This window comes from Macrotis lagotis, chromosome 3, assembly GCF_037893015.1.
Source record: "Macrotis lagotis isolate mMagLag1 chromosome 3, bilby.v1.9.chrom.fasta, whole genome shotgun sequence".
Lineage (NCBI taxonomy): Eukaryota > Metazoa > Chordata > Mammalia > Peramelemorphia > Peramelidae > Macrotis > Macrotis lagotis.
In genome coordinates, this window is record NC_133660.1 from 217383889 (window position 1) to 217411175 (window position 27287).

General features: G+C 35.8%; 1 protein-coding gene across 2 annotated transcripts in view; it reads right to left on the minus strand.

The window, feature by feature from the left end:
• Positions 1 to 536: 536 nt before the first annotated feature.
• Positions 537 to 27287, minus strand: part of ACOX3 (acyl-CoA oxidase 3, pristanoyl) — a 272680-nt gene continuing 245929 nt past the window's right edge. The window contains exons 21-24 of one of the 2 annotated variants that reach the window (XM_074229850.1): positions 18231 to 18405; positions 16676 to 16743; positions 13294 to 13380; positions 537 to 11184 (exon numbers count right to left, since the gene is read on the minus strand). In XM_074229850.1, the coding sequence (XP_074085951.1) occupies positions 11167 to 11184; positions 13294 to 13380; positions 16676 to 16743; positions 18231 to 18405 (348 nt within the window). In that variant the 3' untranslated portion in view covers positions 537 to 11166. Of the gene's footprint in view, positions 11185 to 13293; positions 13381 to 14177; positions 14299 to 16675; positions 16744 to 18230; positions 18406 to 27287 lie in introns of those variants that run through there. The other variant, XM_074229851.1, reaches the window with a different exon arrangement.

Below are 27287 nucleotides of genomic sequence, written 5' to 3' on the forward strand. Positions count from 1 at the left end.
TGTTTCAGTCACAGTATATCATGTTCTGATCTTGTTAGAATGGGCTGCTTTGCCTTTCAGCAAAAAAAGGACTGGGTCAAACCCTCGAACTCCCCAAATCTTCCCTTCCCTTCACTGCTACGTCACTTCCCTTTCACTTCCCTCTCTCTACTTCTATTGACATCACTACCATAGGAGCATAGGGACACAGATTTAGAAGTGAAGGTACCTTAACCATCATGTTATCCAATAATTTCATTTTAAAGATGAGGAAACTGAAACCCCAAGAGGAAATAACTTGCCCAAGATCATACAGCTAATAAGAAATAAAGATGGCCTAGAATTCAATCCAGAATCTTCCCACTGGGACCCCTCAAGTTTCTATATTATCATGGCTTTTTAGGTCTGGAAGAGACCTTCAAGTTTATCTAAGCCCAGCACCCTGACTTTCCCCATTGAGGAAACTGAGGTCTGGGATATATGTGATAGTGCAAAAGGTCCAGAGTCAGATGCCCTCTTGAGGTTGGACATACCTTTTGTTGACTTGATTTCCTCATCTGCAGAATAAACATAACTTAAAGAATTCTTTTTTTACCTCAATAGCTAAATGCTTATCATTGACTTCCCTTAAGTTACAAGGCAAACTAGCGACAAAGTCAAGATCTGAACCTGGGTTCTCTGACTCCCTGAGCATCTCAGTTGTCACTTGGTTTGAAGACACAATGGATAGAAGGAGCAAACCCTGAGAACTGGATTTCCAGTTGTTTATACCTATCTGCAGTCTCAAGTTATATAGTGAGCTCCCTCTAATAGCACAATATCACATTGGAGAGGAGTCAAGCGTTTGTGATAGGGACCAGCTAAATTCTGCCTATCCCTCCATATATGGAAGTTCCCTGAACTAGGACATCACACCACTGAGCTAGAGACCTCACCCTGCATCTTTTCATGTTCTCTGGTCCCAGGAGATCAGTGCCATCTATTGTTATTCCTAGCCTATTTTTATGATCACATATAGCCTAGGTTAGTTGTTTTTGGCTTGGTTTGGGCACCAATTCTTGTCTAAATTGAATGCTTTAGTGGAGTCAGAAGACATGGATTGTGTCTTGGCTCTGATGCTTATAAACTATAGGATTATGGCTCTCAGCTTCCTCATCTGTAAAAAGGGCAGATTAACACTGGCATGGTGAGATTATTAATCCAGTAAAGAACATTAAAATGTACACATTGATGGAGCTATTGGGCTGAAAGTCTTTAGAAAGCCAGAAAGGTTCACCACCTCTTCTTCCTTGTCTCTCATTATTCCCTTTCATACATTCCACAGTCCAGGTCAATAGAGATCAAATGAGAGCGGTATGTAGAGTACATTGTGAACCTTAAGGAACAATAAAAAGGTCAGCTATAATTTCTGGCCTCATCAAATCATGAGCTTTCTGATGTTAACATGATTGCCCACAGGACAGCAATACTAATATAATTTAGAAGTGAAAGATATGATCGATTTTCATTTATTCATTTAAGAAAAATTTACTGAGAATTCACCATGAACCCTTCAATGCAGGGAAATGAAAAATGAAGGGAAAACAGGATTAGCTATGTGACCCTGGTGATTAGGCTTTGTACTTGCTCACTTGAATTTACTTCATGGGGTTCTGAGAGAAAAAGAACATGAGGTAAAGCATGTAAATATTTTGAATTATAAAACCCTTTATAAGTAAAAAGGAATTATTATGATTTAGTCATATGGGTCTTCTCAACTCTAACTTTTCTTTTTTCTTCTTTTTTAATAGTATTTTTTTCAAATTATAAAGACAATTTTTAACATTCATTTTTGCAAAATGTTGAATTTCAAATTTTTCTTCCTCCCTTTCCTTCCCTTTTCCAAAATGGTAAGTAATTTGATATAGGTTATAGATGCACAATCATGTAAAACATAATTCTATATTAGTCATATTGTGAACAAGGAAACAAATCATAAATAAAAAACCACACTTACACACACAAATAAAGTGAAAATAATGTGCTTTAATCTTTATTCAGAGTTCATCAGTTCTTACTCTAGATATGGATAGTATTTTCCATCATGAGTCCTTTGGAATTGTCTTGGATCATTGTACTACTGAGAATAGCTATGACATTCATAGCTTATCATTACCCAATATTACTGTTACTGTGTACAATGTTTTTCTGCTTTTTGTTCTTTTAACTGTGTATCAATTCATAAAAGTCTTTCCAGGTTTTTCTGAAATCTGCCTGTTCATCATTTATTTCATGAAATATATTCTCTTATGAAAGTATATGTACTACAACTTGTCCAGCTATTCCCCAATTGATAGGGATCCCCCTCAATTTCCAATCTTTTGCCACCACAAAAAAATGCTATAAGTGTTTTTGTGAACTTTTCCTTCTCTCTTAACTGTACCACTATCTTTATTATTTCCCTGTAACCAAAAAGTAAGAAGTCCATGAGATCCAGGGAAGTAATTTGAACCTTTTTGAGTGTCAGTTTTCATCTATAAAATGTGGACAATCATTGTGTAGAAACATCAGAGGGTTGTTGAAAGGATCAAATAGGAAAATAAATATTTTCTATCATTATTACTATCAGACTACTCTCATAAAGAGAAGCTTTCTTGAGATGATTCCTTTCAACTCACTCTTTGATAAAAACTGCTGGGAAAACTGGAAGATAGTATGGCAGAATCTAGGATTAGACCAACATCTCATACCCTATACCAAAGTAAGGTCAAAATAGATGCAGGATTTAGACATAAAAGACAAAATTATAAACAAATTAGGAGAACAAGGAAGAGTTGACCTGTCAGACCTAAGGAAAGCAGTTTATGACCAAAGAAGAGATAAGAGAACATTATAAAAAACAAACTGCATATTTCTGATTACATTAAATTAAAAAGCTTTTGCACAAACAAAACTACTATAACCAAGAGCAAAAGCAATATAATAAATTGGGAAAAAATTTTTACAATTTTTGTTTCTGAGAATGGACTCATTTCTAAAATAGAGAACTGAGTCAAATTTATAAAAAAAGTCATTCCCCAATTGACAAATGGTCAAAGGTTATAGAAAGGCAATTCTCCGATGAGGAAATTGAAACTATCTATAAACATATGAAAAAATTGCTCAAAATCATTATTGATTAGAGAAATGCAAATTAAAGCACCTCTGAGGTACTACTTCAGACTCTCAGATTGGCCAATATGACCAGAAAGGACAATGATCAATGTTGGAGGGGATGTGAGAAATCTAGGACACCGATGCATTATTGATGGGACTGTGAACTGATCCAGCCTTTCTGGGGAGCAATTTGGACTTATCCACAAAAGAGCAATAAAGATGTGCATGCCTTTTGATCTAGCAGTACTACAACTGGGTCTGCATCCTGAAGAGATCATGAAAAAGGGTAAAAACCCCACATGTACAAAAATATTCATAGTAGCTCTGTTTGTGGTGGCAAAGAACTGGAAAGTGAGGGAATGTCCATCAATTGGGGAATGGTTGAACAAATTGTGGCATATGTATGTTATGGAACACTGTTCGATATAAAATCATGAGGGCTGAAATTTTGGAAAAGCCTGGAAAGAATTGCGTGGCTTGATGCTGAGTGAAGTGAGCAGAAGCAGAACATAATACACACTAACAACAACACGGGGTGATGATCAACCCTGATGTACTTGCTCACTCCAACAGTGCAATAATCAGAGACAATTTTAGAGCATCTGTGATGAAGAATACCATCTGTATCCAGAGAAGGAAATCTGGAGTTTAAATGAAGACCAAAGCTTATTATCTTCAATTTTTAAAAGTTGCTTATAGGGGCGGCTAGGTGGCGTAGTGGATAAAGCACTGGCCTTGGAGTCAGGAGTACCTGAGTTCAAATCTGGTCTCAGACACTAAATAATTACCTAGCTGTGTGGCCTTGGGCAAGCCACTTAACCCCATTTGCCTTGCAAAAAAAAAAGTTGCTTATGTATTGCATAATTTTGCTATCTCTAAAATGCTTTTTTCTTCCTTTTGGATCTGTTTCTTCTCTCAACACATTCAATTTTGATCTATGCATACATTGAAGCAAATATAAAGTCTATCATATTGCCTTCTGTTGGGGGGAGGGGGAAGGAAAGGGAGGGAGAGAAAAAATATAAATTTAAAACCTTGCAAAAAAATGATTGGTAGAAAGTACCATTGTATGTCATTGGAAAACAAATAAAATATATGATTTTTTTTTTTTAAAAAAGATGATTCCTTTCTTGAGCCAGTTTCCAACATATACAAACTTACCTTGATCAAGGTGCCTGTCCTATCTTATTCTAGATGAAATGTCTTTATTTCCCCCAGTCTTAATCCTAAACTGACCCTCTGCTCCCAGATACAGTTCATGTTCTCCTATATCTCTTGCAGTTTTCTCTCCACAGATGTTGCTTTTGTGGACTTCTGACTTTGACCTCCATTCAATTGTGAGCTCTTTAAGAACTAGACTATTTTAAAATTTTTTTTTTGTAAACCCATTTCTCATCACTGTGCCTACCAAATAATCAGCACTGAATGTTTATTTATTGACAGATTACCTTGCCAGGCATTCCCTGAAATCTGATACTCATTTACTAAAGATTGTTAGTGCTCTCCAGAACAGGTAATCATCCATAAATCCCTGGACCTCCCTGTTTCTGTTGTTGTTCAATCTGTTCAGTCATGTCTAACTTTTTTGTGACCCTGTTTGGGGTTTTCTTGGTACAGATATTGGTGTGGTTTGCTATTTCCTTTTGCAGATTATTTTACAGAGAAGAAAACTGAGACAAAGTAACTTGTCTATGGCCACGCAGTTAAGTTCTGAGATTGGATTTGAACTCAGGTCTTCCTGATTCCAGGTCCAGAACTCTACTACCTAACTTAGCTGCTACTCCCTGCTTCTACACATATACAGTTTATCTACATACTCCTCCAGGTACATTATAAACTCCATAGACAATAAATGGTATCACCTTTTAGGGGTGGCTAGGTGGCATAGTGGATAAAGCACCGCCCTTGGAGTCAGGAGTTACCTGGGTTCAAATCCGGTCTCAGACACTTAATAATTACCTAGCCATGTGGCCTTGGGCAAGCCACTTAACCCCATTTGCCTTGCAAAAAGACCTAAAAAGAAATGGTATCACCTTTTTATATCTTTAAATGTAAAGTAATAAATATAGAGACTCCTGCCAATTTAGGAGTTTTATAAATGTTTGTTGAAATAATTCCAAATTCATTCATCTAGTCCAGCTCACTTGTTTTATCTGTAGTTAATGTGATTTTGAAAAATACAAACTCCCCCTCAGGATTATAACAAATGAATGTATTCCTAAGCAGCTGTTTTGTTTGTAAAAGCTGGTTAATGAGGAGGTATGCAATCTAGAGAGATCTTAAGAACTGACAGTGATTCTAGCAAAATGATTGAAGAGAACTTCAAACAGAAACACATGGAGAATAAATCAAACAATAATTTTTAGGTTCTATTTTTATCCCTTAAGAATCCTGTCCTTTTAAGACTATATTAACACTTAAAGTTGGGGGGGGGGGGACCTAGAACTCTCTGAATGTGTTTGAGAGAGAAGGAAAGAAGGGGATGTGTTTGTCCTTTGTTCTCAAGAGGACAGTGACATCAAGGAGATAATGTCACTATAGGCAAGTGAGTTGCATTTGAGTGAGGAGAGGCTGTGCAGTAACCAGTCCCACATTCTCCTCAGGACCTTTTGGGACCAAGGCCAGATGTGGATCAGGTGGATTGGAGATGATGATCCTGGATACAGTGGGAGACCTTGGCATATTTAAGCAGTGTCAATGTGACTGGGGCAACATCCATTCAGTGATTGAGCTAGGTAAGTAAAAAAGAAGCAAAGGATTTCCTTTACCTAGTCAAAAGAAACAGTCTGGGAGGGGAAGACCCTTGGGGTTTCTGGCCAAAAGTAGAAATGGCTATTTTCATTCACCCTGAGTAAGTCCCCCAAATAATGACCAAGGAGGGTGTAGTCTGACACTGTTGTTGGCTGATCAATGATACCTAGGGGGATTTGGGGCCAATACATCCCAAGATCACTTAACAGGTTTTAGGGATCTAAATTTACACAATCAGGAAGGCAGTGGCTGTTAGCAGTCCTCCTGATGAGGGCACTGCTCTTCATGTCCCTCCAAGACTTCCTGTATCCAGTTTATTCAAACTTATATCACTAGGTATCTAAGAGGGTGCTACTAGATTGGTCCCAAGACAGCAGAACTGAGCCATCAGGGAGAAGACCAAAAAGAGTGCCAGAGGGATACCACATTGTTGGCAAAGTGGCATCATCTGGCAAATCTTGAAGGCTTCTCTGTATGACTATGTTGCATTTCCCTCTGTCATGTGTGTGCGTGTCTTTGGGGAAAGTCTTATACAGCAAGTTTTTTAGGAATAACCTGCCCTAAAGTTTTTGGGAAGGCTTGAGTATGTCACAGGTTCTCCAATAACTGCATCTTTAACACCTGCTAAGCTTCTCCCATGTGCACCTGTGGGTGTGGGTGAGCGTGAATATACCACATCTATGGAAAAAGGAAAAGAGAGAGAGAGAATCAGAGATATAGGAGACATTATGGAGTCCTTTAAAATAGATCCCTGATCTGTAGAAGAGATAGCTCCCTTTCCCTTTGTAGTTGGTCATCTCCATAGCTTTTCATCTTCTTCAATGCTTAACTTTGTTTTTCCATAAAGCTACAACTGGGAGCAGAATATTTTTATAATTTTATGTATAACTGTGAAACCCTAGGATGAACTGTCCATCTGTTATCTTTCACTCTTGCTACTTGAATGAGCCTTCCCTGCCTTTTATGTAGACTATTACATGGTGTCCTTTATGCCACTGATTATATGAAAGTAAGGGGTAGCTAGGTGGATAGAGCACTGACTTTGGAGTCAGGAGGACAAGTTTGAATCTGATGTAGGCACTCAACACGTACTTAGCTGTGTGACCTTGGGCAAGTTATTTAACCCTGAATGCCTCACATCCAGGGTCATCTCCAGTTGTCCTGATTTATATCTGGACTCTTGAGGAGAAAGTGAGGCTGGTGACTTAGCACAGCTCACCCTCATTTAAATCCATTTCATGTACTTGCCATGATGTCAACTCCCTAATATCATGATTTTCTTTGAGAACGAAGGACAAGCAACATACATGCAAATAATTTAAAGTAATATGGACAAACATCCACCATGCATCTTTCCATTGCCCTTTAATCACCTAAATTGTGATTCTTATGAGATCCTAAGGTGTAAGGTTCCATGATTGGCAGTCAAACACAGTACCAGATGAGTAATGATGTTAAGGATACTGTGGTCAGTCTTCAGTGCCATTTCAACCAAATCATGCCAAATCAAAATTTAAAAAAAATTAAGGGTTGATGTGCAGCATTCCAGCCAAGGAGAACAAACAGTGAAAATGCAGAGTCTTATTTAAGGAAGCAAAGAGGTCAGGATCACTTAATCACAGAATACATGGGGAGGTATAAAGTATAAGACAATTGGAAAGGTAGGAAAGGATCAGGTAATGAAGGGTTTTAAAAACCAAACAGGATTTTATTTTTGATCGTGGAGGTGATAGGAAGCTTCTAATGTAGAATGACTGCTAAGTGTTGAGAGACATGAGGTAGAGATACCAAGCAGAAGTCTATTTCAATAGTCTAGGTATGCAGTGATGAGGACCTGCACTAGGATGGAAGCAGTGTCAGAGGAAAGAAGGGGGTAGAAAAGAGACATGTTGTGAGAGCAGGTAGAAACTTAAAGTTAGTTAGATATGGGGGAAAGAGTGAGTCAGAGGATTCAAGTTACACCTAGGATGTAAACCTGGGAGGCTGGGAGGATGGCGCTGCTCCCTCCATCTCATGAACATAATGAAGTTATGCTAGATGCTCATTTTAAAATATTGACCAAAGTAAGAAAAGTGACCACACTGGCTGGAGCATTAGATATTAAAAGGGAAGTAGTATAATGTAGAAGTATATAAGTGAGATTAGACCTAGATTATGAAGAGAGAAAGAGAAGGAAGACAAGTTAGCATTTTTACAGTTAAGGTTCAAAATACAGTTTTAAATATTATCCCATTTTAATCTCACAGTAATCTTGGGAGGTAGGTGGTAAAACTTCCATTTTGCATATGAGAATCTTAAAGACTAAGTAATGAGAGTCATACAGCTAGTATCTGAGGCCAGAAATAGAATATTTTCTAATTACATTTTAGATAATCTCTGCTGAAGTTCACATCTAATGCATCATCATAGCCACAAGTACTCTTGGATACTTTAATGGAACATCAGCAATGTGAAAGCTCAGACTTGTAGAGTTGGAAAGAAAATATAGCTTTGTGAATGAATTATCTGAGAGGATTATCACCAGGATGCTGGCCATCAGATGATAACTATTTCACTAATAACTTATGAAGACCATCTGCTATGATAGAAAGGAAACTCTCAAGTGGGAGAAGTATCAACATTGATGAAAAGATATATCTTTGGAAATAATACAGGGAATCATCTAAGTCATTAAAGGATGTCAAATGGATTTATACGACGATGTTTGAGCTATTGCTTCTGGAACTAGACAGAAATCATTTAGACCTTTTTATAGGAGGTTACATTAAGGAATTGATTAAGCCTAATCCACTACAGAACCCTTTAGTCTCTGCAATGACCCATGTGAGGAAGAAAAATGAATGGAAACCTATGTTGAAAGTTGATAAATGCCTGTGGAAGTTATAAAAAATAGCACTGGCCATGGTGTCACAGTTACATTTCAATGAGGGCCACTTAGAAGAAATCTATTCATTTAAAATCGCTATTGTTGACTTCATTTTTTTTTGTATATGCTTCATTGAGAGGTGTTAGACAACACAAAGAACAAGAACAAGAACAAGAACACAAGAACACAAAGGAAAAACACTAAAGAATTGCTCATGTTGGAAGGGATCTCAGAAGGAACAAAGACCAATAAGTAAATCAGAGTTAGAGGAGTTGTCTGAATAATAGTCTCTCTCTGCCTTGAATTCACAAATTAAACGTTATGCTTCTCTGTAACTGCCATTTATTGTTCTTACTTCTTCCCTCTGGGGCCCAATGTAACAAATTTAATTCCTATTCCATACTCCTCCTGGAATCCCATCTTCTCCAATTAGACATCCCTAGTTCCTTCAACAGATGCTAATTTAGTTGGGACCTCTCTCATAACCTGAGTACCTTTTCCTGGATATTCTTCAATCTTATTATATTGGAGAAATCTAGACTTAATGATTTGTAATTTTGCTAAAAGTAGATTAATTTTCAAAGAGTTTAAAAGTGAAATGGCTTTGCTTTGTTCACCAAGCAATACCAAGTGCTAAATCCCAACTCTGTCCTTCACCTGCTCTACCTACTCCTTTATTCTTTCCTCTTCTATACAATTAGGGGAGTGGACTAAGGGATTTGCAATCTAACACTTTCCATCTAAACTCTGTGGGTTTTTGAAAAGCATACTTTGTTACACCAAGTAACAAAGGAACAAAAATTGCAACTGTCAACTGAATAGAAGACTGAGCCCAACCAGAATCCAGGAAAGACCAGTTTGGCCCTAAATTTCATTGGAAACTTAATATTCTTTACTGCAGATACACTAGTGTCCAAGAGATAATGAAACTAAATACAAATAAAATTTGTAGGAACTAAATAAATAAAATTATGGGAACTAAAAAAATTTGAAGCCGTCTTTTATCTAACATTTTAAATTTGTTTTTATCATCGATCAATTCTGATCAGATTCAGTTAGAAATATATAGTCAAATTACAATTATATTAGTTCAGAATTTATAGAAAATGAACCTGATCTGCAATTACCCTTGTGTTATTTATTGAAAACAAGTTACTAAGAAAATGAATACTATGCATAAAATTGTAGTTGATTCATTTCTTCACCTGATAAAAAGGAAAAACAGGTTTAATTATTGAAGAGAACAAATGATATAATATCTTAAATTAGCAATGATTTAACAAGTGAGGTCTACATTTCTTCTTTCTGCTTAAAAATATCTCAACAAGTTCCAATTAAATGTTTAAAAGTAATGAAACCACAATGCTCCCCAAAATTCATCACTGAGACTGTGTTCCTTCATTTAGTCCAGATTAATGAAATTAAATTGCAATGATTATGTAAAAGAAGTTAGTCTAGGTTAAAAGTAGATAGCATATGGCACAATGAAGTTCTTAGTGAAGCAGATATTCCCAGCTTGATTCAAAAGGTCAAAGGAATACTTGGATGAGGAATGACTGTTTGCCGAGCACCAACTGTGGGGAAGGCACATACTCCATACTTTCTACCTTCCCAGTTTTTGCTCACATGGAATGTCCTCCTTTGCCACTTCTAACTGCTTATACTATTCAAATGCCATCTCCTCCATTAAGTCTTCATTGATTTTCCTTCATGGAAGTGATGTCTTTAATTTTATTTCATAGAATTTTGAATTCGTCTTTTACCTGTATCATATTCTATTATGAAATATATATATACATATACATATATATATATATATATATATATAAAATTAGACTGTTAGACTGTGAGCCCCTTGAAGGATCTGTTATCTTCCTCAGCAATTAATACAATAAACTTCACAAAGATGGCACTTAGTGATTGACTGTGCTTAACAATTTAAATATAAAAATAGAGCATATGAAGTTCAAATTACCTATATAGTGTTTTCCATCACCAATTTTGATATACTTTACCTCATTTCCATGTTATATAGCAAATCATGATAAGCATGAAAATTACAATGGTAGATTGTATGTTATCCCTTGATCATGCAAGAGAAGCAACTATTAGTAAACAAGATTTGTGCCCCTAGATCTGTAATTGATTGATAAGAGTAGATGTATTATCCCAGAAAATCGTGGTGTTGTCTTCTGGACAATGGTAGACCAAAGTCTTCTGCAAGTAGGGATGCCAGCGTGATAGCCCTCTGTGCCCAGGATCTTTGTAGGCAGAAATGATGCAAATGTTCAAGGATAAATGTCCAACTGGTGGACTTGGCATTCATGCTGGACCTAGAGTTTTGATTTCAAACTTCCTATGGTGGGTTTGTAGGTAGAAAATTCTGTCCACCATGATGCCCTCTCTAGGACTTTGTTTCCTTGAAGGACAGTGGATCAGAGGTTTTTATACAGCTGCAAAAACAGAAATAGGTTGTTTAGATGAATATATAAGTAACTCAAATTTTTGTTTAAAGAATGCAAAAATGTGTACTAACATTTCATAGGAGAATTTTAATATGTTATTAATAAAATGTATTTGTCAGCAAAAAGAAAGACTAAAACAAAATTACAAAATATAGTATATAAAGACAACAACAAATACAAAAGAGAAAAGATGTGACATTTTACAGAAAAAAAGATCTGGGAATTTTTTGTGGATCGAAGCTGTTACATTACTAAAAAAAGTCATATAATCTTTGTCATAATGTTCTGAAAGAGGAAGATAATAAATTCCATTGTATACTACTATGGGTGGGACATATCTGAATTACTGTATTCAGTTGGGGTACAGAATTCTGATGAGGTGAAGAGTCGCCAGCCAGAAGAACACAACCAGCATGATAACCTATGAGATGATGCCATGTAATAATCAAGTTTGACCTTGATGAACGAAGACTTAAGGGAGTATATGCTGGTTGTCTTCAAGTATCTGACAGGACACTATGTGAAAGAGGGATTCATTTGTATTGTTGGTTTATTAGGACAGAACTAATAGCAATGGGTGGAAATTGTAGAAAAACGTGTTTATGCTTGGCGTCAGGGGAAAAAAAAAAGACTGCCTAACAATTACAACTACCCAAAGTGGAATATGCCATTTTCTAGGTTTTCCCTCAAAGTCTGGATAACTACTTGTTGGAGACATTGCAGAAGGAATTCTTGATTAGTAATAAGCTGAACTAGATGGTCTGTGGGATCCCTTCCAGCAAGGAGAATCTGTGATTTTGAGTGTCTACATGATAACTACCCTTTTTTCAGACATTCACAGAAGTTCAACACATTAATTTTATTAGTAAAAGTGTTCTTGGGAAAGACATCCTTTATCTGATCCTAAATATATGGCATGAATGTTTCCTATATACTATAAGCTGGGAAAGATAAGTGCAGCTACAAACTCAGGCGTGACTTAGCTACATTCCCATTGATTCTGGAGTGATCAGATAACATGAAATTCGAAGGAATCTTAAGAGATCATTCCAAAAGCCTCATTTTACAATTGAAGGAACTAAGATTCAAAGAGTGGCTGGATCTATACTGGGTCTTCATCTGTATTTTACTCAATGCACATCATTCCCAAGTGACAGTATCAGGCTAGTCTGACATGATGGAAAGCAAGTTTTCAGTGAAAACTGATACATATTACAAGAGTTACTTGATTTACTACTAATAAACTTTTTAAAAGTTTTTACAAGGCAATGGGGTTAAATGCTTTGCCCGAGACCATACAGCTAGGTAATTATTAAGTGTCTGAGGTCGGATTTGAACTCAGGTACTCCTGACTTCAGGGCCGGTGCTCTATCCACTGTGCCACCTAGCTGCCCCACTAATAAACTTTTAAAAGGAAGCTTCTTTATTTTTAATGAGTCAGAAAAGATCAATTTAAATAGTATGTTGGACATCTGACTAGTCTAGACTTTAGCTTAGAAGAAACTCCATACATATGTCTGTGTATGTGTGTGTGTTGTGTGTGTGTGTATGTGTGTGTGTGTGTGTGTATGTCTCAACCTTTCCTTCTGGAGTCCTCCCTTTCCCAATTTTGTTTATTTTTCATTTCCTTATACATACTGGCTTAGTCTATTATTTCTTAACATGTCACAAACGCAATATTTCACTTCACAATTTGAGACTTGATTTAATGAATCTCTAGAAAATCAAATATAGCTGGATTCGTATTTAATAAGAACTCCTCAAATGGTTAAGCCACCAATCTCACCACAAGGTTTGTTTTTTTTAAACCACATCCTATAATTATTAATCATCTGATCACCAGTTGTTAGATTGTTTTGCTCAGAACTGTAAAAGTTGAGAACTTCAAAGGACCCTGGAGACCCCCAAAACATAGGGGTACACAAGACTTCAATCTCCTGTGGTTGTCTTGTTATGAATTTTCCCTCCTCTGATGCTGATTGCATCTCTTATGCTCTCTTTGAGAACAGCTGGGGTCAACCTTGTAGGTTCTCAATTTCCTCATTTGCCCATTTCCATAAGTTATTTTTCCAAAACAAAGAAAGGTTTCCTCTTTACCTCGCCATCAGCCCTGCCAATTGGTGAGTCCAGAATGAAGTCCGGAGGAGCGATGACATCTACCAGGGCAACTGCATCATCTTTCAGCTGTTTGAAAACAAAGTTCATAAATTTGGCAGCTCCTTAGGGTCTCTATGGTTACCAGGGAGTAAAAGAGTTACAGTCGAGTTGTTGCCACAACCTACCAGCAATTGAAGCTGTCACACACAGATCTATTACTAACAAATTATCTTTTTATTGGCCTGTATAAGAGGTTTCTTTAGTCTGCATTTTAATATTTTCACCATGTTATCCTTTACGTATTTTCAATTAGGCCAGGTACACTCATAAAAATGATTTTCTTGCAACTCATTAATTTTTTTAAAACCATTTTCCTATTCTTGTCTTTTTATTAGCCCTTATTTTGCCAGGTCACTCTCTGATTTAGTTAGAAAAATATATCAAGAACAATATAAGAGAAGATGTTTATGACCAACTGGTAAAGTAATAAAAAATGATTTTCAGTAATATTTTATTACTCAGTTATTACACACACTATTACTCAAGATGACAAATAAAATCTATATAAGGAGGTCTCAAAGGAAATCCTTTGAATGCAAAAACATTATTTAAAAATATTTTGTTATATGGTTAAAATGAATTGCTCTAATAGAAAAGCAGGGACATGAAAAGTTTTTAAGTCCAGTTTGTGACTTCCAAGTTAGTACATAATAATTCAAAACATTCAACAAATTACATACAGCAAATATGATATATAAAATTGGATATTCACATTGTTTTATTTTAAACTAATATATAAGAAGTTCACATTTTAGTGTGATGGACAGACACACTAGATTCAAAATAACAAGTAAATATTGTTTTTTCATTATAAAGAATTGCACCTGAGCTTCCTTTCATCTGTTTTCTAGCAGTGAGGATGAATTTTCACAGAATCAACCACACATATCTCCTTGCCATGTCTCCTTTATCACTCATAACAGCACAGGTTTTCAAGAGAGGAGGCTGGGAATGAGAGTAACAGTCTATAACTATGAAATGTAAGAAAGCTGATTTACATTATAACAGAATCCAAGACTATAAGTTAATTAGTACTGGAATCAACTAATAACTATTAATAGAGAAGAACTTTAAAAAATTCTAATAGAAAGCTCAAAATTGTATTTGACTTACCCACATATTTCTTTTGAAAGAGTTATCTCAAGTACATAATATGTTTGCTACTATTCTAAATCTTATGGAAATAAAACAGTAAAGGATGTAAATTGGACTATTAGGCTACACCAAATATAGCTTGCAATTTTAAATGAAATCTTTAAGAAAGGAAAATCACAAGCATTAATTGAAAAGTAATCTCACAAGATATATAAAACTGTTTTTTAATAAAAATTGTGTTTTGATCCTTCTGATAAAAGATATTTTCTTAAAAAGTTGGTTCTTATCCTTCATTACTGAAGAAGATTAAAATGACAACACCATGTTAGAGACAAATTACAGTGTGACTGGTCAGATCAATATGAGCTCAGAATGCTCTACCCCAGGTTGGACCCAAATAGTCCATGTGAACACCTGGGGTATTTTTCTAAACTTAAGTATGTCACACATTTCCTTAGAGCTACTTCCATTCTGCCTAATTCATGGAGCACAACACACACTGTGATAAAGAACACAACATCCTGGGTGGTCAGTCCTGTGTCTGTGTCTCCCATGCTTCACAATCAATTCTAAAGTTCTTAAGAGAGACCTTTAGTTCTTATCACATCTTCTAACCCCCTTGACAGTTCTTACCCTGTGTGAGTTCTCCATAAACCAATTTTTTAAGCAGGTGTACACATGGCATTCAGACATATAGGCTACACTAAAGTGTTGCTTTTTTTAAAAAATAATTTGCAAAAGAAATACAGTCTACATTTGGTCAAATGGCATATTCTTTACAGTCATGAGTGGCACACAAATGATTGACTTTGTTCTTTTTAATCAAAGAAAACCATGACATCAAATGACTAATGCATGACTTGCACATTATACAGGTTACAATGAGGGGAATGTTGTGCAAAGATATCCTCCTCATAGCCTCAAAGGTGATTAAGAGGAAAACAAGACTTCTGGTGCTGGCCCAGATACTGTGGGAATCCTTGCCCATGTGGATATGGGTCTCCCATAGCAGTGTGCATTTCAACATGGCATTTCAGCAAAGACGGGCAGAGAGTCAGTATGGTGATTCTTTAGTGACAGATTTACAACAGTTTGGTATAGTTAACCTGTCTCATTATGATCTAATCATCATATTAATGTTTGTGTCCCAGGTATAAACTGAACACAAAGAAATAATCTTTTATTTCCTAATAATAAGGATATGAAAAACTTGTGGGTTGTTTTGTCAAGGAACATTTAAAATGGCATCAAATAAAGTGTTGGTAGATGTCTACTTTCATTCATACTCATCAGAGTAAAATACAGCAATTTGTTCTGGAAATTGGATAGTTTGGTTAACTGAATCTTTAAGCTAATTGAAAAACTTATTTCAAAACTGTTGAAAATCTTTAAACACGAATCAACATATTTTTTCTGCCTCAGTACAAAGCAAAGTGAAAATAATTTAATTCTGAGAACTAAATAAATTGCAGAATATATCATCAAAAGAGTAATCAATTAAATGTGACTGTAGATGAGGAAAAAAATATTCTAGTATCCTATAGTAGTAGTAAGAATACTGAAAGACTACTTGAGTTAAAATTGTGTCTTTGCTATGTAATCACTATGTTCCCATGGCTAAGAAATCTCTTCTTTTTATGCCTTACTTCCTTTTATCTATGTAAGAGAAAGTTGGGTTACAAAATTTCTTAAAATCTCTTTCACCCTACCATCCTATGATATTTAATGCAGAAATTGCAGGATTTTGATCTAAAATAGTCTCAGCTCCCTCACTAATTCCCAAAGAGTATCTGACTAGGACCTGGTAGACTTGGGTTCCAAACCTCAGATCTGTTGCTAACCACTTTGAATGAGCTAGGGGCTCAGTTCCACTCTGGGCCTCAGTTCCCCCATCAGTAAATGAGGAAATTTTCAGTAGATGAAATCAAAGGTCTGGCTCTAACACCTAGCTTTAAGAACCCTTCCATTTTGAGATTCTATTTTCTAAGTACTTAGCTAAGGACACCCAGCCTTTGTTCTAAGGTTCTAATATTCTACAACTGTATGAACTTTCCAAAAGCATTAGTTGTCTGATTCAACCGCTGACTTACATTTGTTTTGTATAGTTTTGTTGTTGATTTCCCTTAAAAGTTAAATGTGTCCAAAAGTTATGGTGAAATGAAGATTTCATTTGAGATTTACTATAGAATGGCATTAATACTCAGCACAATAAGTTACTCAGACTTACCTTTGTACACAATTCCAAAATAGCATTCTTTATCATTTTACCTGCTTGTTCGCCAGAAAAATATCCACCTGCAAGTATACATAGCATTATATGTATCAATACATATATACAGTAATACAAATAAGAATGGATTACATTTTAGAAACTATCTTGGATTCCAAATTAATAGAGCAGTCTTAAAATATTCATGTGACCATGAAAACAGTTTCCAAACTATCAGGCCCACAAAAGTACTATTTATTATGTTAAATGTTAGCTTCGTTTTTCCATAACTTAATCTGTCTTTTATTTATCTTTGTTCCATTAGAATCATATCACTAATTTCTAATATTTTAATACTGCTTTATGGTTTCATATCTGGTATTCCATTTGAATCTCACAGAATCCCTATGTGGGATGTAAGGCAGGGTTTACTAATTTCCATTTTTCATAGATTGAAAAAGGTTGAGTGATTTTTCTTAAGATCTCCTAATTCCTAGTTCTTTTCCAACAATATATAAAAATTTCATAGCTGCAAGGCTATGAAAATTAAAACAAGAGGTTCTCAATCTAGGCTCTGTGAACTTGTGCATACATGTATATATTCACACATACTTATATTGAAAACTAATTCAATATAATTGGTTTCCTTTGGTAAACCTAGGTATTTTATTTTACATATTTAAAAGCATTATTCTGAAAAGGGGTCCAAAGGCTTCATCAGACTGTCATTGAGAACTATGACACTAAAAATGCTTTCATTTTTAATGTTTATTATTGTGAAAAAACAAATTTAAAAAAATGTGTATAAAATAATAAATAGGTACTTCTTGAAAGAAGAGTAAACCACAAAATTCCTTTGGTCCTGAGTTTAATCTCAGTTAACTTTTTTTTTAGATTTTTCCAAGGCAAATGGGGTTAAGTGGCTTGTCCAAGGCCACACAGCTACATAATTAAGTGTCTGAGGCCAGATTTGAACTCAGGTACCCCTGACTCCAGGGCCAGTGCTCTATCCACTGCACCACCTAGCCGATGCTCAATTAATTTTAATAAATTATTTTGAAAAAGAAGGAATACACAGTGACATCTCTGTGACTACAAAACATAGTAAGCAATTGGGGCAATAAAATCGCAAGTTGATTAGGATAGACTAAAAAAATTTTTATGGCTGTTCAAAAGGCAGAGTAGTAGCAAATAATTTCAATGTGCAAAAGTGTATGGTATATATCTCACTCTGATTTGTCTTTTACTCTTTCTATTTGATTATATTTAGAGTATAACTTTATTATGGTTATTTTTAGAGTATACATTTTGATTTAGAGTGTAGATTTTAGAGTAAAAATATAGATTTTTAGAGTAAAATTTGATATTTTTAGGGTATAATTTTATTATGGCTAGTGCCCCATATTATCCTCAAGTTGAAGTATCAAACTGAGAGAAGGCCACAGTGTGAGTGGGTAATATCAACTTAAGCAAAAATGGACTCTGTTGGTTTCCCTCTCAACGAGAATATTTCTTGTTTTCAAAAACCATGGGTATTGTTGCTTTTGTGTCATAAGATAAAGGGAAGACTCACCTTGATAGAGCACTGCCATATGTTTACTTAGAGCCCAGAGTCCATATAAAGCACTGAGACGCTTCAGGACAGGTTGAAGAGGTGCTGGTGTACTGGATTGGTGAGTAAAGTCATGATATCTCTGTAACACTGTGTGTTCAATGAAAACAAGAGCGAGGGAATGGCAGTAGTACACCTTGAAAAAAATCACATAAAAAGAACTTACCCAGCATTCATTCATACAATGCCTAAAGCAGCTTTCCTGAGCAGTGTGGGAAAGGTAGAGGGCTGTCCTAGAAGCCTAGGAGACCAAGGTTCACAGGCTGCTTCTGATGTGTCCTGGCTGATGACTCTAGACAAGTCATTTAAACTCTTGGTGCTTGGGTTAACTCTTTAAGACCTGAAATTGCTGACCTGTGATAGTAAAGGGAGCTTTCTCATTTGCAACTTCTTTATCCCAATGAAATCATAGGTCCAGTCCTTACTTCCTCTGTTTAATTCATAGACTCTAAGATATAAAGACAATTAAGAAATGGTCCTTGACCTCAAAGGGCATATATTTTAGTTGGGAAGTTAAAATATGTACACGAATAATTATATGATGAATTATAACAGGATAAATGCAGAAGAAGGGGAAAGATGATCTTTGGGAAGGAAATGAGGGCAAGCTGCTGGTAAGACACAAGCTTTCCAGAAGAAGGTATCATTTGAGATGGAAGGAGACCTGTCACAGAACTGAGTGAGTATGGTGTGGTGAGTAAAGGAAGGATTTAGGCAATGGCAAATAGGCAATAGTGAGACTTTTGGGGATTTCAGAAAGATTCTGTTGTGATAACTGAGGAAGTCTTTGGAAACATTCTAAGAAATGTAGTTTAGAAGAGATGCTAAAAACACTTAATTAAAATGAAGGAATTTTCAATCCTAGTATATAATGAGTAATACCACAAAAACTTTCATGGGAGACAGAAGTTACTCAGTTGTAGAAAATAGAACTATGGCATCATGCTGGCAACAGTGAGAAACAAAACTAAAACTAGTATTTTAAAATGTAAACAGGGGCAGCTATGTGGAGCAGCAGATAGAGCATCTGTCCTGGAATCAGGAGGAATTGAGTTCAAATTCAGCCTCAGACACTTAATACTTAATTAAGCTGTATGACCTTAGGCAAGTCACTTATTCCCAATGCCTTGCAAAAGAAGCAAACAAAAACATAAGAAGTAAATAGACCATAGGATCTCTGAAGAATGCTTGACAATCACTTATTGGAAATACATGCTAAAGATCAAAAAGACCAGATTGCATGTTAAATGGGTAAAATGTGACCTAGAAAATATATGTGTGTGTATATATATATATATGCAAAAAATTTTAAAATTCCACAAGAACAAGGAATGCTCCCAAAATTTGGCAAGTCACGTGTAAATAGTCAAGTCATAAGAACAAAAAAAATCTTTCAAAGACATAAAAACTAATAATACATGAGAAATAACATGCAGTAGTCCTTTCTAAGTTTGGTATCTATGGATTCATGATTCTAAGATCATCACTCCAAGTTTCTATATTATCCCAACTAATTTTTTCTTGCTTTTATATTCTAGTACACTACTCACTGGACCTCCTTTCTCAAGGAACTCTATACTTCACTCACTATCTTCCTCTCCTCAATACATGTCCTAACTTCAATATCCTGTTTCAATTTTCCTTGAAAATAGTTTCCTCCAAATTCATTGATTTTCTTATCAATATAGTCATTCATAAGAGTGCTTATGCCTTAGAGACTTGCTTTTCTATTACCCCAAAGCATTTTACTTCTGTTAAAAAAAACAAAGCAAAAAACTACTATTTCAATTCTGAAATTGCCTTCTTTGATCATAAACTGTGCTTTCATCTTTCCTGCTGATTCATTCCTCCTAAATATTCTTTGTCCTTATAGAGATTTCTAATTCCTCCATTCATTATTTGTTTTACTATTCTGTTGTTCCTGTTTTGATCCAAATTTCCTCTCTCCAGAGACCAACCCAATAATTAATCAATGAATTAATTTCAGTACTTTCTGTAAAATTGTATTAAATTGGTCAAACTGAGAAAGCTAATACATAGGGGCGGCTATGTGGCACAGTGGATGGAGCACTGGCCCTGGACTCAGGAGTAGCTGAGTTCAAATCTGACCTCAGACACTTAATAATTGCCTTGGGCAAGACACTTAACCCGATTGCCTTGCAAAAAAAGAAAGAAGAAAGCTAACACATGTGTAATGTGAAGATGATGATGATCCTGATTTTCTCCTTCAAAAAGCAAAAAAAGGAGCAAGAGGAACAACAATGTAGTCCTAATTCTAACCAGATCAAGGAACTAATTGCAAAAGTAGAAATAATAGGAAGTTTCAGATCAAGTGATCACCTTATCATCATGGAGTTAAAGAGAAATTAAAGTCATGAATGGGGTTTAATATTATTATGTGCTCTTGATTAGAAGAAGCCTTCAAAGTGTTTAGAGAAAGAATAACTAGGATTCAATGCCCTAATATTTTGCAGAGGAAGTTGACCTAAGAAGCACGTTAAAATATCAAAAAAAGAGCAATTTTGAAGATCTTTAAAAGAAGAAATAATTCTAACAAAAAGGACAAAGGAGAACTGTCTGAAAGCACTAATGCAGGCAATGGTAAATAGGCAATAGGAAGCAATACATTAACAAACAGACTAAAAAAGTATAGAAGATGGAAAATAACAGGATGCATATCAGTTGTCTGATTATATAATTCCTGTGTTAGGATATTAGAGCACACGATAAAATGATAATGGTGATGAATGTGAAGGGGCTTTTACCTTGTTTTATTTTAGCTACAGTGTGGCCAAGAAGAGGATCAAAGAAATGGCTGGCTGTGGATGATGACTGTTGAAGATGAAACACAGAAATCATTTATGTTTACTTTTCCAAAGAGATTCTTCCTTAGATGAGGAAAGTCACTGGGGAGTAGAAACCTAAGATAAGTGAGGAGGTGGTCATAAAACATCTCTCTACCCTCCAAGACTCAAGTGACTAGGTCTAGATGAATTAGATATTAAGTCTATTGAAAGAACTTGCTGATGTGACTGCTGACCTATGTTAGCTATACTCAAAGAGCTTAGAAAATGGAAAAACTGTCAGAGGGCTAAAAAAGTGAAACTATTCCAGTTTTTTAAAGTGAAAGTCAGTAAAAACTACAAATTACAAACCATTGAGCTTGACTTTTATTCCTCATAATCTCTAGAAAATATTCCTAAAGCGATGGATTTTGAGCATTTAGAAAGATTGTGGAATAGGTGAAATAATATTTAAGCAATAGTACAATTAGGTAGACTAAAGGCAAACAAAATCCATTAATGGGGCAATGTCAAATTAGACAAAGATCTGCAGAACGATATTTCAGGAATCTGACCCTAGCCTTGTGATAGTCAACACTTTAATCAATTAACTTGAAAAAAATCAATAATGTCAAGCTTGTTTAATTTGTAAACTCTATGAAGCTTGCTGGATAGCTAACATTTTAGATAACAAACGCCATATCCAGAAATCCATACCAGATAAAATCTGGATCAAAGAAGATAAAATTTAAAAGGGAAATATGTAAAGTTTTATACTTGGGCCAAACAAAATCAATTTTACAAATACAGGAGGAAGAATCATGACTAGAAAATAGTTCACGTGAAAAACAAGGAGGAGGAGCCTACTGAAATTTCAATTGAAATCATAAATGTTATTCCACATTAAGTGTGATTCAAAACCAAAAAAAGCTAGTACTATTCTAGTTGCAGCATCAGAGTCAGGAAGATCTGGGTTCAAGTCTCACTTTACTGGTTATATGTCCCTATATATCATATAACATCATATCATATTTTTGGCCCACTACCACTCCTTTTTCAGCATCTTTTGAGATAATAAATTATATGATTTCTTTTACATTTGTTACTGATATAGTCAATTATACTAACAGTTTTCCTAATATTGAACCAACATTTCATTACTGGGATAAATCCTGCCTAGTCATAGTGTATTATCCTCTTGATAACTTCTTGCAATCTCTTTGCTAAAATTTTATTTAAGATTTTTGCATCCATAGGAAATTGGTTTATAATTTTCTTTCTGTTTTGACTCTTCCTCGTTTAGCTATCAGCTCCATTATGGTGTCACAAAAGGAATTATGCAGAGTTCCATCTCCCCCGATTTTTCCTAAGAGTTTATATAGAATTGGAACCAATTCCTCCTTAAATGCTTGATAGAATTTACTTGTGAATCCATCTGGTCCTGGAGACTTTTTCTTAGGCATTTCAATGATAGCTTGTTGAATTTCTTTTTCTGAGATAGGGTTATTTAGGTATTTAATTTCCTCTTCATTTAACCTGGACAACTTATATTCATCCATTTCACTTAGATTATCAAATTTATTGGTATAGAGTTGGGAAAAATAATTCTGAATTATTATTTAAATTTCTTCCTCACTGTTCTGAGTTCACCTTTTTCATTGATGACACTAGTAATTTGGTTTTCTTCTGTATTTTTAATTAAATTTTTTAATTTTTCATCAGATTTTCATAAAACCAGCTCATGGTTTTATTAGTTCAATAGTTTTCTTTTTTTCAATTGTATTAATTTTAGAATTTCTAATTTGTTATTTAATTGGGGGTTTTTGATTTGTTCTTTCTCTAATTTTTTTAGTTGCATGCTTAGTTCATTGATTTTCTCTTTATTTTATTCATGTAAGCAGTTAAAGATATAGTATATCCCCTAATAACTGCCTTGGCTATATTCCATAAGTTTTGGTATGATGTCTTATTCTCATTATGTAGGATGAAATCATTTATTCTCTCTATAATTTGTTGTTTGATCTACTTATTCTTTTTTTTTTCTTTTTGCTAGGCAATAGGGGTTAAGTGGCTTGTCCAAGGCTACACAGCTAGGTAATTATTAAATGTCTGAGGCCGGATTTGAACTCAGGTACTCCTGACTCCAGGGCTGGTACTCTATCCACTGTACCACCTAGCCACCCTCTGATCTACTTATTCTTTAAAATGAGGTTATTTCGTTTCTAATTAATTTTAGATTTCTCTCTCCATGGCCCATTACTGCACATGATTTTTATTGCATTATGATCTGAGAAGGAAGTATTCACTATTTCTACCTTTATGCATTTGATTATAAGGTTTTTATGCCTTTGTCTAAGGGCCATGGATTGCAGGGAGAAAAGCATAATTTTTTTCTATCCCCATTCAATTTTCTCCAAAGGTCTATAATGTCTAGGTTTTCTAACGTTCTGTTTACCTCCTTAACTTCCTTCTTGTTTATTACATTGTTAGATTTATCTAAATCTGAGAGAGGGAGGTTTGAGATCTCCCACTAATAGAGTTTTACTGTTTAGGTCTTCCTGTAACTCATTCAGCTTCTCCTCTAAGAATCTGGATGCCTTACTACTTGGTGCAAACATATTTAATACTGAAATTGCAACAATGACTATGGTACCTTTTAAGAGGATATAGTTTCCTTCCTGAGATCTATTTTAGCAACTGCTTTGTCTGAGATAAGGATTGCTACCTCTGCCTTTTTCATTTTGGCTGAAGCATGATACATTCTACTCCAAACTTTTACCTTTACTCTATACATTATCTTTCTGTTTCAAATGAGTTTCTTTTAATCAGCAAATTGTAGAATTCCCACTCTGCTATTCATTTACATTTTATGGGAGAGTTCATCCAATTCACATTCAAAGTTATTGCCTCCCATGCTATCTTCCCTCTGTTTGTATTTTTCCCCTTTTCCACTTTAGCCATATTTGACTTCTGAATACAACCTCCTTCAGTGTGTTTGCCCCCTTAGAGCCATCCCTCCCCTATCTTTCCCCTTTCCCTTTGCCCCTTCTTCCTCCCTCTTCCTCTTTCCCCTTTCCCCTTTCAATATTTGAAAGGATGAGAGAAAGATTCACTGAGTTCTCTCATCCTCCCTTCTTCCCCTCTATTGCAATAGGTCCTCTGTACTTCTTCATGTAATGTGATTTACCCGATTCAATCACCTCTATTCTCCCATCTCTTTATTGACCCCTCTTTTTAAGGTGATACTGTTTTTAAGAGTTATAATTCTTAAGAGTTATGAGAATCTTTCTCCCAGAAGGGGATATAACCAGTTCATCTTATTGGACAGCAATTTTTTTTATCTTTTCCCTTTTTTTACCTTTTCATGTGTCTCTTGAGTCTCCTGCTTAAAGTTCAAATTTTCTATTTAGCTCTGGTCTTATAGTCAGGAAAGGTTGGAACTCTCCTATTACATTAAATGTTCATCTTTTCCATTGGAAGAGAAGACTCAGTTTTGCAGCATAGTGAATTCTTGGCTACATTGCAAGCTCCCTTGCTCTTCAGAATACAGTATTCCATGCCCTTCAATCCTTTAATGTTGATGCAGCCAGGTCCTGTGTAATACATAATGTGGTTCCTTAGTATCTAAATTGTTTCTTTCTGACTGCTAGTAGGATCTTCTCTTTTATCTGATAGGTCTGGAATTTGGCCATAATATTCCTTAGTATTTTTCATTTGGGGATCCCTTTCAGGAGGGGATTGATGTATACTTTCTTTTTTTTTTTTAGGTTTTTTTTTTTTGCAAGGCAATGGGGTTAAGTGGCTTGCCCAAGCCCAGACAACTAGGTAATTATTAAGTGTCTGAGTCTGGATTTGAACTCAGGTACTCCTGACTCCAGGGCTGGTGCTTTATCCACTGCACCACCTAGATGCCCCTGATGTATACTTTCAATAAATATTTTGCCTTCTGGTTCTGTGATTTCCAGGCAATTAAAGATTCTGAAATATTGATCCAGGTTTTTTTTATCTGCAACATGTTCAGGAACTCCAATGATTCTTAAGTTGTCTCTAGTTGTGCTGAAGAGGTATTTTATATTTTCTTCTATTTTTTTATTTTTTGGTTTTGTTTAACAGATTTTTGTTGTCTCATGAAGCCATTAGATTCCACAGAGTCTATTTTTTTAAGTTTTTTTTTTGTAAGGCAATGGGGTTAAGTGGCTTGCCCAAGGCCACACAGCTAGGTAATTATTAAGTGTCTGAGGCCGGATTTGAACTCAGTTCTGACAACAAGGCCAGTGTTCGATCCACTGCACCACCTAGCTGCCCCCGAGTCTATTTGTTTTTAATGAAGATATTCTTTGTTTACCTCTTATAACTCCTTTTCCAATTGGTCATATCTATTTTTGAAGGAGTTTTCCATTTGCCTAGTTGTGATTTCAAGAGAATTATTTTCTTCTTGCACATGTCCAACTGTATTTTCCAAGGATTTGTTTTTCTTTTTGCAAGGTGTTAATTTTCTCTTGCAAGAAGTTAATTTTCTCTTGGATTTCTTTTCCCAATTTTTCCAATTAAATTATTAAACTACTTTTCAGTTTCTTTTCTCCACTTTTCCAGTTGATATATAAATTCCTTCCTGATCTCTTCTAGGAAGTCTTTCTTGGATAAAGACCAATTCATATTCATCTCAGAAGTTCTAGCTCTCTCTGAATTATGATCTTTGTCTTCAAGGAAGCTTTCAATGGCGCCCCCTTCTGCTGGCCTTTCTTCTTTTTCCTAGGATGTTGTGTTGGAGGAGGGGCTGGTTCACAGACCTTGGGGTTTGAAAACCCTAGAAGCTTTGCTCATCAGACTTAGTAACTCAAAGTGGGAGGGCCACTAAGTGGTTCTACAGGCTTTCTCTGAAGTGTCTGTGACCTTTATTTGTGGCCCACTCCCTAGGCCTGGGGGGATGAGAGGGAGCAGCAGGTTCTCAATTATCCTTGAACAATGTGTACTGGGCCTTTGGGCCAGACAGTTAATCTCCTTATTATTCACTCATTACTGAGAGAGATCTACTGCCCACACCTGAGCCTAGGGGTGGGGGGGTGAGGAGGTTTTTAGTGTGTTTTCTCTGGGAAGGGTCCCTTGCTCTCACAGGGATGGGGGGAGGCTCAACGTGAATTCTGCTGAAAATTTAGGGCAGATGGTCCTGGTCTTTCAGGCCAGTGGAGCTGACTGGATTGATGTCTAGCTGCTGTGCTGGAGATCTCCTGCCTGCCCACTGGGCTGGAACTCTCCCTTGAACCTCACTGGAGCTTCCCTGCTCACTTACAAAATGAAAAACTTTTGCTGCTGTTTTCAGGTTAGTCCTGGATCTCACCCCACCACCCCTGAACTGGCCCTCTCTACTCTCTGCCCCTGGTTACACCCACATTCCCCTCAGACAGACCTTGTTGGTAAATGTTATTCTCCTTTGCTCTTTCTGGATTTTGTGGATTTGAATTCTGTTAAGACGCTTGATTCATATTAGTTCTGAGGGAAATCCAGGAGACCTTAGGACAGTGCCTGGCTTCTCTCTGCCATCTTCATCCTTGTGCCTTTGGAGGATAAGCAAAACTAAATGCAGACCAAATAATCACCAGGAGACTGATCATCATGTGAAGAGTTTTGTCAGTTAGATAAGGTCATGAAAACTGTTTACTAAGGAGTTCCATTCTGCTTGGGTTGAGTTTCCTAGGCAGTAGGTCTTACAATGATGAATATCCCCATTTAAAGGATTAGAGAGTTTCAGCAATTTGCCCAGGATCACTCAGCACCATGTATGAGTCAGGACAAAAACTCACTCAGGATCTTTGCTACATATTATCTTTCTAGAAATATGTGAATCAATAATTTCTTTAAAGATGAATCTATTTCACTTTGTTCCCAGCAAAGTATGCGAGCAGAGAAAATTCTGAGCAGAAAGGCAGGAAAAGAATAAACTCCAGTTTCTTTCTGAGTTAACTTTCCAAGTGTGTTTTCACTGAATTTGAAGTCAAGTATAATCCCATTATAATGACTCTGAGGGAAGAAGATTAAATTTTCCAAACATTTCATTTAAACTCTTCTGGGCAAAATATTGTTCTAAAAAAGATAAAGATACATTTGTCCCCTTTGAAAAGCTTCAATAAGTGATCTGACAAAGGATTGTGCATGGGTCCTCTAAGGATTGGCTACCACATGATGAAATCATGAAAGGTGATGGGAGGGAATGAAGCAAAGAAGAAAATGAGGAGCC